The 13,689-nt window shown below is 40.4% G+C and overlaps 1 protein-coding gene across 1 annotated transcript in view; it reads right to left on the bottom strand.

Moving 5' to 3' along the window:
- The window catches only part of EXT1 (exostosin glycosyltransferase 1), a 338,838-nt gene that overhangs the window by 44,911 nt on the left and 280,238 nt on the right, over window positions 1-13,689 (bottom strand). The window contains exons 2-3 of the mRNA XM_060775813.2: window positions 7,636-7,729; window positions 4,407-4,514 (exon numbers count right to left, since the gene is read on the bottom strand). Of these exons, the coding sequence (XP_060631796.2) occupies window positions 4,407-4,514; window positions 7,636-7,729 (202 nt within the window). The remainder of the gene's footprint in view (window positions 1-4,406; window positions 4,515-7,635; window positions 7,730-13,689) is intronic.

The raw sequence follows: 13,689 nt of genomic DNA, 5'->3' as shown, positions 1-13,689 counted from the left end.
ATTCTAAATGGGATCGTTTTAGCACTAGGTAAGCTTATAATTAAAGTCAGACATTAATATCAAGGGTTTGAAACAATGATGATTGGCACTCAGTGCTTTGAAAAGTTTATTTCAGACTGCAATTCCCTCAGCCAACATGGGCACTGACCATTATCTGGGAGAACACGGATACTCTAGATACAACAACTAACCTTCGCAAGTTCTGCTGGTGTTTCTGTCAATGGCATGGCTAGAAGGACAAGGATGCCAAGGTCTATCAACACCATGGTGGTGTCATGTGGACCTCAGATCAAGTAATAAAGCATTTGATTTAATGCAAATAGATCATGGTCAAAAGGGCTTTATTGATCCACAAATTCTCCTTTTTGTTCAAAGAGTTTGAAGGAGGGGGCTGTCATTGTTGTGTTCCTCCAATTTTCAACCTATAAAACCCCCAAAGCAAACCTACCATGAGACTTTCTTGGAAATGTTTGTTTAGAAAGGATTTCCCAGTCCCTTCTTCTGAGGCCAAGAATGTGACTTCCCCAGTGGGCTTCTATTGCTATCCCAGTATTTATTTATTTGCTCTGTTTGTATCCCTCCTTTCTTACTCCGAAGGAGACTCAAGGTGGCTTTACATACGGCAACTATTCAATGCCTTTGGACAACAGTTAGAATACACTTAAGTGAAAAATTAAAATTAAAATTAAATGCACATTAAGGCATATAAAACATTGCATTCACTACTAAAAGCACACCATCCTCAATTATAATCCGGAGCCGTTCCAAGCTCCATTGCATGCATTATTGCACTATTAATTAATCTCCAAAGGCTTGACCCTAGAGCCAGGTTTTCACTTTCCTTCTGAAGGCCGGGAGGGAGGGAGCTGCTCTAATATCACTGGGGAGGAAGTTCCACAGCCAAGGGGCCATGTCCGAGAAGGCCCTGTCTCTCGTTCCCACCAAACACACCTGCGACAAAGGTGGGAATGAGAGCAGGGCCTCTCCAGATGATCTTAATCTCCGCTATGGTTTATTGGAGGAGATACGTTCCTAGTCCATCACTCAAACCACTACACCACTGGCTCTCTATGAAGGAGAGGGCACCTCAATATCAAACAGAGTCAAATCTGAGGGGTTGTGATATTTGGCCATGATCAGGGATGCAGTTATGATTCCTGAAGTGTGTATGCAGGTGTAGTTCTGTTCAGGTGCTGCTGATAAACATCCTACATTCAGTCACATGAAAAAGGCTGCAGGACCTGCAGATGATGTGTTAATACAATAGATCCTGCCAGATACATAAAAAATGGTTGGTTTACGTATAACAGATGGGAATGGAAATCGGAGCTCCCATTTTTAACTGCTTTTGCCCATTTGCTATTACTTTTCTTGGCCTAGAAGTAGATTTGGGGCAACACTGAATCAGCGGTGATCTGCCGCAAATAAAGGAGAATTATTAGAAAGGGACGACATTTTAATAGCCCATCATATTATTGAAATATTGGGGAAACAAGCGGGGGAGAGACAAGGTGTAAAAACAAAGGCGGGGAGCCCGGCTGAAGCTTCAATGGAGCCGGAGCGGTGTGAGGCTGACGTGAATATGTAAATAAAAACATCCGAGCTCATCTAAAACGGGAAATGAGAAACTGTAACACAACGAAAACATTTCCCAGAGCAGACATTTGGGCTAGATGCCAGCTCTTTAAAAACCACTGTTAATAACACTGCAGCAGCACCAGCCCCAAGTTAGGAAGCAGCTGCAAAGAGAATCAATTCTGCATTACGGGAAGAGACGAAGACCAGAATGTTAAGGCACCTATATAGGGAACGGAGAGGTTGTAGGGAAGAAGGACATTTGGAATTGCAGCCAACTCAACTCTACCTTCGCTATCTTCTGCAACACAGGAATTTCCAGTTTTGTAACTAGTGGTGTCAATTTTCCAGTCTGGCCAAATTGAAACCTTTCGTTTGAATGAATATGCCATCACATGCAAGTGCTTAAGTGTGCTCCTTGAGAACTGCCCTTGAGAAGTGTTCAGACACAACAGTTAGTGCAAAATGCAGCAGCCAGACTAGTGTCAGGTGTTCATTTTAGACATATAACACTGGCTTTGAAAGAGCAAAATCCAAGCTCTTCATCCTGACCTAGAAAGACTGAAAATATATCTGAACTAGGAGAGTTGAATGACTGCCTTCTCCCATATGAGCCCTGAAATCTGAGGCCCTCAGTAGAAACCTTGTAATATATCCATAACCTTGTGAGGCTAGACTATTGGTCAAGTGTGACAAGGCTTTCTCCATGCAAAAATGCTGACAATGAAAATTCCTCCTTAAGACAGTGGTTTTCAACATGTGGGTCCCCAGGTGTTTTGACCGACAACTCCCAGAAATCCCAGCCAGCTTACCAGCTGTTAGGATTTCTGGAAGGCCAAAACATCTGGGGAATCATGGGTTGAGAACCATTGTTGTAAGAGAAGTCAGATCAGCATCATCCTTTCTGAGTTGCCATTTTTTTGTGTCAGGAGAGACTTGAAAAATTGCAAGTCGCTTCTGGTGTGAGAGAATTTGTCGTCTGCATGGATGTTGCCCAGGGGACAACCGGATAGTTTTATATTTTACCATCCTCGTGGGAGGTTTCTCTCATGTCTCCGCATGGGGAGGTGAAGCTGATAGAGGGAGCTCATCCACGTTCTCCCCGGATTCGAATCTCCGACCTATCAATCTTTAGTCCTGCCAAGGGTCATACCCATTGCGCCATGGCGGCTCCAGGTCACTAATGTTGTGTTATTTTTCTTGGCTTCTGAGTCTTATATTTTTAATTGTTGGTGTTTTAATAACTATTTTCAAATAGGAGCGTTACAAGTTTTAGTTTTAAAATGTTTTAATTCACGTTTATAATATTTTCAGTACGTTTACCCAATGTACAGAGGAAGTGGCTTGATAGGCTGAGATGTGGTAGAAAATGTAAGCAAGCAAGCAATAAATATTTTGCTTTTTTGTTGACATCATCCTATATCTGTCAGAAAACAGGGAAGGAGTAAAAACAAGGAGACACAAAACAAAACAAAACACATACTTGGTTGGATGCAGTATTGACCCTGCTTCCACAATGGCTCTCAAATAGAAAAAGAAAGAAGATCCGAAGGCTTAGTAAATTCCTCCTTCCTTCCACTGTATGTATATATGAATGTATGTATAAAAGTAAAGGTTTTCTCCTGACATTAAGTCTAGTCGTGTCTGACTCTGGTGGTAGTGCTCATCTCCATTTTTAAGCCAAAGAGATGGCATTGTCCATAGACACCATTAAGAATATGTGGCCAGCATGATGGCATGGAGTGATGTTACCTTCCTGCAGAAGCAGTACCTAGTGATGTTACCTTCCTGCAGAAGCAGTACCTATTGATCTACTCACATTTGCATGTTTTTGAAATGCTAGGTTGGCAGAAGCTGGGCCTAACAGCGGGTGCTCACCCCACTCTTTGGTCAGCAAGTTCAGCAGCTCAGTGGTTTAACCCGCTGTGCCACCAGGGGGCCAAATGTATATATGTATTTAAATACTTATATTCCATCCTCAATCCAGAGATCTCAGGATGGCATATAATTTAGAATAGTGTACATAGTTTTAAAACTAAAAGGACAAGTTTAAAAGACAGATTAAAACAGCTTAACTAGTTTAAAGCTATTTACAACCATGTGCATGTGACGGTTTCTGTAAAATTAATTAAACCCCCAAAACTTTAGTGAGCTGCTATGTGAATAATTCCTAAAGCAACAGATGTACCAGCTGCTCCTGATTTTATCTTTCTACATTCCTGCATGAAATGACTTGAACCACACCACCTGGATTGATAGGTGAACTAGAATTTAGTTATCTTTTGGATATTTCACTTCACTGAATGCCTCAGTTCAGTTTCCTGCAATTGAAAGGTATCGCCACAAATGCTGAAATACTCAAAACACATACAGACTAATAAACAAATTTAAATATAAACTTTGAGTGCACTTATTAATTACTGCAGATGTGGGGAAGAAACAAGAGGGTGACTGAGATTATTCATCCATTCAGAATCATAAAATTAGATTTCCCCCCCAAACTATGAATGTTTCTAAGGTGCCGGTAACTTTCCATTCCAGATGCTTAGCAACTTTGGAGGTCTTGTGCATATCTATAAAAAGAAATCAGATGTGCCTACAATTTTTAACCAAGACATTTGGAGGCCCAAGTGACCTTCATGTCAGAGAGTGAATGATGCCTTATTAAATGAGTTAATATTCACAATGACACAGACAAATCCCTCCCGATAAAAATCTCTTTTATAGCCGTGACCTTTTGGATACATCTTTCCTGGAAGTGTAGTGGATGGCTGTCGTTGTCAACCAATCTGATGAAGGCCACACAGCCTTTCCCCCCCCTGTCTCCTTACCTGTAATAACAATCTCTCATCCCCTATGACGGCAGCTTGATTCCAATCAATCACTTCGGAGAATGGCAACTCCCATCCGTTGCTGAGCATCACAGGAACACAGGCAGCCTGCGTAGGGTCATTAACGTCAGAGGAGTGAAAGAAAGAGAGGAAAGCAGTCATGGGTTGGCACTTCAAGGATTGTGACAATCACTGAAAATTATTACAGAAGTACAAGGACCACTAAACATGCTATGTTTCATAGACCTGGCTTGATGGTATCTGCTGGGATTTGGTTCCAGGAGCCCATGTGGATATCAAAATCCATGGGTGCCAAAGTCCTATTATATACAATGGCATAGTAAAATTGTGCCCCTTATATAAAATGGCAAAATTAAGGTTTGCTTTTTGAATATTGTTTTTGGTAGGAGGAACATTTTCAAGCCTATGGTTGAACCTATGGATACAGAATCTGTGAATACGGAGGGTCGACTATATCAGATCCAATATTGGAAAATCCACACGTTCAGCCAAAACATAGACTGAGAAACTGTTCAATCAACTAGCAATGTAGCCCCTATGACAGGTCTGTCTGTCTTACAGTTTCCGATGAAGCTGCATAAAGACACTTCCAACATTGGTCCCTCTCCCCATGTCAATCATTTGAGCAGAGCAGGCTATGGCTCTCACATGATCCAAAATAGCAATCAAAGAAATGTTCAAGCTGTGTGGGAATCTATTCTCATGTTCTCAGACACCCAAGCTCTACTAACTGGCATGAGCAGAGGTTGGAAAAAATAGATTTTTGGATTATAATTCTCAGAATCCATCATGGTGAGAAGACATATGAGATCTTGAGAGCTGTAATCCTACCTTCCCTCAACTTCCCAAGCTCTGCACCCCAAGATGATGCCTGCCTTGCAGTCCTTCCAAAACATAGACGTCTTCATGCATATAATATTCAAAGAAGTCTAATATCTTGGATGTTATAGTCTAATCTCTACCTTGGTACAAAACAAAAGTAAAATGTTGCCTTCCATGGCTGCAGTTTTCAAAATGTTAGCTGTTGGTTTAGGCTTATAATACAAAATAAGGAATCAGAAAGCACCTTGGAGACTGTATACTTTTAGCTTGTGCTTCCTTTGGGTATCAATCCACATCTTTGCTGTTTGATTTCTTAGTTTCCATTACTAAGTACATTGAGAACATCATACGAGCTTTCATGATTCTGGGAGTTATAGCTTCCCATCTCTCACAATAACTTTTTCATGTTCTACTCATTTACATTTTTATTGTGAATGTTTTTGAATTGGCTGTCTGGAGGAACCATCTTAAGTCCCACTCTGGGAGAAAAGTCACACACAAATGAAATAAATAGATAAAACACGGTATCTCTAATATTTACTGCATGAAATACTACCGGAAGGAAGTAGGGTTGAGTGCAGATGTCACAAGACCCTGGCACAGGACCTAACAGGTCCATCATCATGTTAAATCAAATCAGAGGGTCTGGAGAAACACACTACACCACTATATTTCATTTCAATGATTATGGCTAAGTTGAATGGTATCCTGAGATTTGAAAGGTAGGAATTCTCTGCTGGAGAGTTCTCTAGTACCTTACCAACAGCTATTATTTTATGGGATAGAGTCACAGAGTTGGAAGAGATCATGTGGGCCATCCAGTCCAACCCCCTGCTAAGAAGCAGGAAAATCGCATTCAAAGCACTCCTGACAGATGGTCATCCACTGTCTGTTTAAAAGCCCCCAAAGGAGCCTCCACCATATTCCAGGGTAGAGAATTCCACTGCTGAACAGCTCTCACAGTTTGTTTATTTATTTATTTATTTACGTTATTTCTATCCCGTCTTTCTCAGCCTGAAGGCGACTCGAGTTAGGAAGTTCTTCCTCATGTTCACGTGGAATCTCCTTTCCTGTAGTCTGAAGCCATTGTTCTGCATCCTAGTCTCCAGGGCAGCAGAAAGCAAGCCTGCTGCCTCCTCCTATGACTTCTCCTCACATATTTATACATGGCTATCATGTCTCCTCTCAGTCTTCTCTTCTGCAGGCTAAACATGCCCAGCTCTTTAAGTTGCTCCTCATAGGGCTTGTTCTTCAGACCTTTGTTTTAGTCGCTCTCCTCTAGACACATTCCAGTTTAGAGTTAACATCTCCCTTCAACTGTGGTGCCCAGAACTGGACACAGTATTCCAGATGTGGTCTGCCCAAGGCAGAATAGAGGGGTAGCATGACATCCATGGATATAGACACTAGACTCCTATTTATGTATACGGTTCCGGCCCTGCTTACTTGTTCGAACGCATCCCCCTCTACGTCCCACCTCGCAGTTTAAGATAATCTGGGGAGGCCCTGCTCTTGCTCCCACCAGCTTCATAAATGCGGTTGGCGGGGATGAGAGACGGGGCCTTCTCGGCTGTGGCCCCCCGCCTATGGAACTCGCTTCCCACAGAGATAAACTCAACTTCATCCCTCCTGTCTTTCCACAAAAGATTGAAGTAATGGTTCTGGAACCAGGCTTTTGGACAGCAGGCATAAAAAGCACTTTGGATATGAATTTCGACTGGAATGATGATATGGCTGTTAATACTGTGTTTTACTGTTTTATTGCTTGTAATGAATGTTCTATTTATTATAGTGCTTTGTTATATGTATTGGCATCTAATTGCTGCCAAATGTAAGCCGTCCTGAGTCCCCCTTCGGGGTTTGAGAAGGAACGGGGTAGAAATACCGGAAATAAATAAATGAATAAATATGTAGGCCAAAATTTCATTGGCTTTTTTAGCTGCCACATGACATTGTTGGCTTATGTTTACTTGTTGTCCATGAGGATTCCAAGATCTTTTGCACACCTACTGGCCTTGTCCCCCATTCTGTATCTTTCATTTTTTCTGCCTAACTGGAGTATCTTGCATTTGCCCCTGTTCAACTTAATCTTGTTAGTTTTGTGTTGGCGAAGCACACTCTCCAGCAGAGAATGTTATCATTACAGTTCAAATGACACAATAGCTGTTACTACTTGCTCTAGGAAAGAGGAACAACTAGTCTGATCTGCTCAGTGGTTCATTGTGCTGAATCTGCAAACCAAGTACCAACTGGAAGAAGCATACACATACAGGATTACAAGCTGTTAGCGAAATGAAATTTCCAATACGCCTTCGCCTGCTTCAATACCAAGCAGCACACAACTCCCATCAACAGGAATGCTCCATTTCTCCAAGTCTGATCTTACCTGCAGGGCCTCGAGGAACCTGAAGGATCCAAGCCTCCGGCCACGGGGGACCAGACAGAAAGTGGCATTGTGCAGCATTTCACGATAATCATACCTAAGCAAACAGAGAGAGAGAAGGGAGGGGGAGAGGGGAATAATACATTAACAGCGAGTCCCAAAGTACGTGAAAACATAACATCTGGTATAGTACATCTGGTTAGAATCATCCCTGGACGAAGCTCACATCTGTAAGCCTGACGTAACATTACAGGAGCGCAATGGTGAGAAAGGAGAGAAAGTGCAGAGCCACAGCGGTATAACCAGAGCACCATGGCAGGGGCCTTTAGCAGATGGGAATCTCCCCTGTTGTCCTACATTGGCAGGAAAATAATCTGTGGCCAAAACTGTGTGGAGACCAAATGGGGGAAGAGATTATATCTGCTTCCATGGCACAAACTATTGTTATAAACACAGTTGGGAGCATAGAGATATAGCATAGTGAAGCAGATTGGTTGAGTATCCCCTATCTGAACTGCTTGGGATCAAAAACCCTTTGGATTTTTTTTTCCGGATTTTGGAATAGCTATATTCATATCTACAGTAATATACCATATATACTTGAGTATAAGCCGACCCGAAGATAAGCCGAGGCACCTAATTTTACCACCAAAAACTGGGAAAACGTATTGACTCAAGTATAAGCTGAGGGTGGGAGATGCATCAGCTACTGGTCAATTTCAAAACAAAAACAGATACCGATAAAATTACATTAATTGAGGCATCAGGAGGTTCAATGTTTTTGAATATTTACATAAAACTGTCCAACCCTGATTAAACCATTATTCTAATCTTCTTCAATGGAAACGTGCTTATGTATCCTTCCAATAATAATAAAGAGAGTAAAATGATAAATATAATAACAATAATAATAGAGTAAAATAATAAATGCAATAATAATAATAAAATAGTAAAATAATAAATTTAATAACAATAATAGTGTAAAATAAGGAATTGACCAAAGTTATTGACTACATATGCGGACTAAATTGGACATGATTTTATCTTAGCGAATTGGCTTATGTATTTTATTCTATATGTATTTTAATCTATTGTTGATGTTATGATGTTTTAGATTGTATTGTTAGCATTGAATCTTTGCTGTTAGCCGGTCTGAGTCCCTCTATGGAAGATCAAGATACAAAAGTTTTCAATAAATAAATAAATAAATAAATAAATAAATGTAATAATAATAGAGTAAAATAATAAATGTAATAATAAAGTGAAATAATAAAAGCAATAACAATAATAATAAAGTTAAATTACAAATGTAATAATAATGATGACAGAGTAAAATAATAAATAACCTTAACTAGAGTATAAGCCGAGGGAGGCTTTTCCAGCCTTAAAAAAGGGCTGAAAAACTAGGCTTATACTCGAGTATATATAGTACCTTAGAAATGACACTGAAGTTTAGACCTTAAATCTATTTATTTCATACATACTTTAAACTTCATACATATAGCCTGCAGGTAATTTTAAACACACTATTTTCTAAAGATTGGGGTTTTTCCCACTTGCATATCTTTCTCTTCTTAACATCCCACCTGGGGTAAAAACCCCACACCCATATGGACTCAATCAGGACCAAAAACTTCCCTTAATGTACCAACAGATGCACATTTAGGGATACAGCAGCAGCATGCACTTTTGAAATATCCAGTTTCTGGCACAGCACGTTTTATGACCTGGTTGATGGCGATTTATCTTGCTTTGAAATGACAAATCAATTTGGAAATTGAAAAATCAACAACACCTCAGTACAAAGGACATCTGGAGCATACCTAATGAAGGCCAAGAGAGGAGGGCTGAGCCTGGCAGAGTGTGCCTAGGGAAGACGTAGTGCCAGAAGGAAACAGTAATATCAAACTATTTCTCCTGTGGAACTTGTCTTGTTCTTCAGTTCCTTGTAATACAAAGCACTGGAAAAATGGTAGGTTTGACCCAAGTGCTTGCAAATAATTATGATTAGTTTTTCTAATTGATTTCATATTGACTACTCTGAATCAGGCTGCTCCCCCTTTCTTGGATCTGGCTTTCAAACTGTTTTCTTTGGGTCGTGGAATACTGTATGAATACAGGCTGTGTATTCCTTACCCAGAACTCCAAAATCCAAAATCTGAAGTTATCCATTTGGGTTGATAAGACAGTGACATACATTATTGCTATCTGATGGCACAAACTTTGTTTTATGTACAACATTATTTAAAATACCTTCAGGGTATGTGCATAGAGTTTATACAAAACAACAATGAATTTTGTATTTATATTTCAGTTCCATCTTCAAAATATCTCATTATGCATATGTAGGTTTTCCCAAATTTGAAAAAAAAAACCTGAAATCTGGAGCATTTCTGATACCAAACATTTCAGATAAGGGGTACAGTATTATTATTATGTGCCTTCAGGTCAACTCTGACTTACAGCAACTTTATCCTAAGGTCTTTTTGGAAAGATATATTCAGAAAATATTTGCAATTCCCTTCCTATGAGAAGCTATACAAGATCATCCATTGGCCTTCCATGGTTGAGTAGGGATTTGAACTATGGACTCTCAGAGAGTCCAACATGGAAATCAATACATCACATTAGTTCTGAACACTATCATACAACTATATAGAAAACACTCTGACTGTGCCAAGAGATGCCACCATAAATATATATATTTGTATGTGTTTATTTGTATGTGTTTATACACATACATAAACATAGAGATATTGCAATATGTCTGTACATACATAGACAGAATGAAAGAGACCTCCACATTCCTGGGTGACAGAAACAGCTGCAATTAATATCTGAATATTTATTTACTCATTTTGAACACCCACATTTGTTATCTATGACTAATGAATTAATTTAATACACCCTGTTAGCTGATCCATGCTTTCAGTTCTGGTTATAAATAGATTGAAAAGATCCACGAGAAAGTAAATTCATTGTCATTGGAGAAAAGAGGGTTGACAGCTAGTAAAACCCACCAAGAGCAATCAGGCACCAATACAAATGCTCCTTAATCAAAAAGGAAAGGATGAAAAATGACTAGAACCAGACACATTGGGTCAGACGGGCCAAATTAGATGGGAAGGGGATGGAGGAAGGGGGGGGGGGAAGCAATTCTGTATCTTATGACATGAAGTTGTTTGGAAATGGAGGAGAAAAAGAGCAAATCTGAATGTTGTGGTGCGAGGTTGGTTTGGAGAAACCTAGAAAGACATCTTGCCAACTAAACACAGAAGACAAATGCTGCCCCCTCTGTTCGCCATTCTTCAAAATTAAAGCATTCAGCTCAGACCCTACTGTTTTCTTTCCAAATCCATCCATCATTTCAGAACCATTTACCAAAAACACACATCAAACCCCTATCAGTTTCAAGCCAGTTATTAGCTAATTGTATTTCTGGCAATTCTGTAAAATGGCTCGGAACCTGTCAGCCGATTGTTTCCAAGACCGAAAGAATCACAGTGTAATACTTCCCCTCTGCACCTCCAATTCCTCCCTAACGAAAACAGCACAGAGATCCAGACACCCTGCCTCCATCTCGAGGAATTTCTGTATTCTGCCAAGAGATGCAATACTGACAGTGAAAAATCCTGGATGGAAATTTTCTCCAACTCCAATAATCTCATTTAATCATAGCCTGCAGGCACTGAATGTATTTTGTTTTCGGGTTTTAGCGGGGGAATGGAGGTATATATATAGAAAGGTAAATCCAAATCTATTTTTGTTTTTATTCTTACAGAGGCTGAAAATTTGAAGTAAGCCAGTTTTCAATTACTGGTATAGACTATCATATAGGAAGTTATACTGCGCTTAAAGAAATGTGTATAACCAAGGTGTATGGGAGAGGGGCAAAATTAAGGTATTACCTTCCCCAAGAATGTTGACATCTAATGAAATGTTATTTTGGGCTCCAAATTACTATCATTGCAGGAATGAGGCACTGAAAATTATTCACCTTAGAACTCTTATATTAAGTGTGTTGATAATCCCTTGGAAACTTTGCCTTCTCCTTTACCTTGGGTGCCTAAAATGTATTTCTAAATGGTCCATTGAAGCTGTTACGTTGCTTCCATGCTAGGATTGTTGGGAACTGAAGGAAAGTTTCATGGGGAAGGGAGGAAATTTCCTTTGGAGATGCAACAACCCTATCTTTTCCTCATCGCTATAGCTTGCTATATAATACATTTAAAGAAAAAGGTCACTTGGAATGGATTGAGATTACCGTATATCCACAGAGATTCAACAAGAAAAGAGCAAGCTTCCTTCTGCCATTTAGAACTACAAAGACCCCAAAAGAAAAAAGAACTATTCTCTTCATTTGGAAGACTATGTGTATACCAGGTATGAGCAAACCTGGGGACCAGATGCACCCCCTTAGACTCTTTTCTCAGGCCCTCCTCTCTCTCAAAATCCTATCTTTCCTTCCTTATCTCCTTCCTTCCTTCCTTCCCTCCTTCCTTTCCTTTGACACTTTCATCCTTCCTTCCTTCCCTTTTGTCTTTCCTTCCTTTTCTCTTTCTTACCTCCCTCTCTTACTTCCCTCCCTTCCTTTCCAACCTTCTCTTCCTCTCTTTCTTCCTTCTTTTTTTCCTTCCTAATTTTCTCCTGGGGATGTTTAGCTGGGAGAAGAGAAGGTAGAGAGGGAACATGAGAACCATGTTTCAAGATTTCAAAGGGTGTCCCATTGAGGAGGAGGAGGGAGAAAGCTGACTTTCTGCCGCTCTAGAGACCAGGGCTCAAGGGAGCAATGGGGTCAAATGGCAGGGAAAGAGATTCAACTGAAAAGATGAGGAAGAACTTTCTAAGACTAAGAGTTGTTGGAGAGTGGCATAGGCTGCCTGGGAGTGTTGTGGAGTCTCCTTCTCTGGAGGCTTTTCCACAGAGGCTGTCTATCGGGAGTGCTTGGATTGTGCCTTCTTGCAGGGTGGGGGTTGGACTGGATGGCCTTTGGGGGTCTCTTCCATCTCTAGGATTCTATACCAGGAGGAGGCAATACAGGGTCTAATGGATACACTTTTTCTCTCCTATCCACCATCTCATCCTGACCAAGGCTAAGTCTTTTGGGATCCAAACATTTTCCATCTTCTCTTCACTTTCTCTTTCCGAAAGAGAAGAGGAAGAGGAGGAAAGGGCAGGGAGGGGATTTGGGGAGAACCCCCTCTCTCCTAGCCCACCCACCCCACCCCACTCCAGTCCACCATGAGGCCCCCAAGTTAGAACGTTTGCCCATGCACACATACATAAATCCCACTTCATCCTTCCTTAGTTCCCCTCTCTCCGCAACTTTTGGCTGCTTATCCTTCTAACTATCATGTAATCTTACCTTCTCAGTTATATTTATGTAAAACATTTTGAGAAGCTATGGTGGCATTCCTGCATAATTTAATGCTCAAATGCAAATTTAAATTCTCACATAACCAAACCTATTTATCATATTCTAGAAATGGGAGGGAGTGGGGGAGTGGTATAAAATCTCCTCTGACTGTAGTTGCCAACTGACCAGAAAAAAAATAGTTTTCTGCTAATGTGCCTTTCAAAACAATGTAATCTGCAGAAATCTGCAATGATGTCTGTTTTTCCAAGTAGAGAGAACAATTTCTCCTTCCAAGATTTGTACATATGACCATACATATGGAAAGAGGAATGGTGTTGGAAATGTGGACTTTCCAAATATAATGCCATATTCCAGTCTTCCCCAGAATGTTACCTTCTGGATGTTTTGGACCAACTCCCACAATCCCTCTCATCATTGGCCAGATTATATCGGTCAGATGGAGACTGCGTAGTCCAAAACATCTGGATGGCAGGAGGTTGGGGAAGGCTGTCCGATTTGTATATTCACGGGATCAGAACATTGTCACTGAATTAAAATTATGTACTCAAATGTACATAAGAACAGACCATGGAACAACAGACTGGTTCAAGATTTGAAAAAGAGTACAGCAGAGCTGTATACTCTCCCCTAACCTATTCAACTTGTATGCAGAATACATCATGCAACATGCTGGGCTCGAT

Source organism: Anolis sagrei, chromosome 4, assembly GCF_037176765.1.
Source record: "Anolis sagrei isolate rAnoSag1 chromosome 4, rAnoSag1.mat, whole genome shotgun sequence".
NCBI classification, from domain to species: domain Eukaryota; kingdom Metazoa; phylum Chordata; class Lepidosauria; order Squamata; family Dactyloidae; genus Anolis; species Anolis sagrei.
This window is presented reverse-complemented; position numbering and strand designations above follow the sequence as displayed.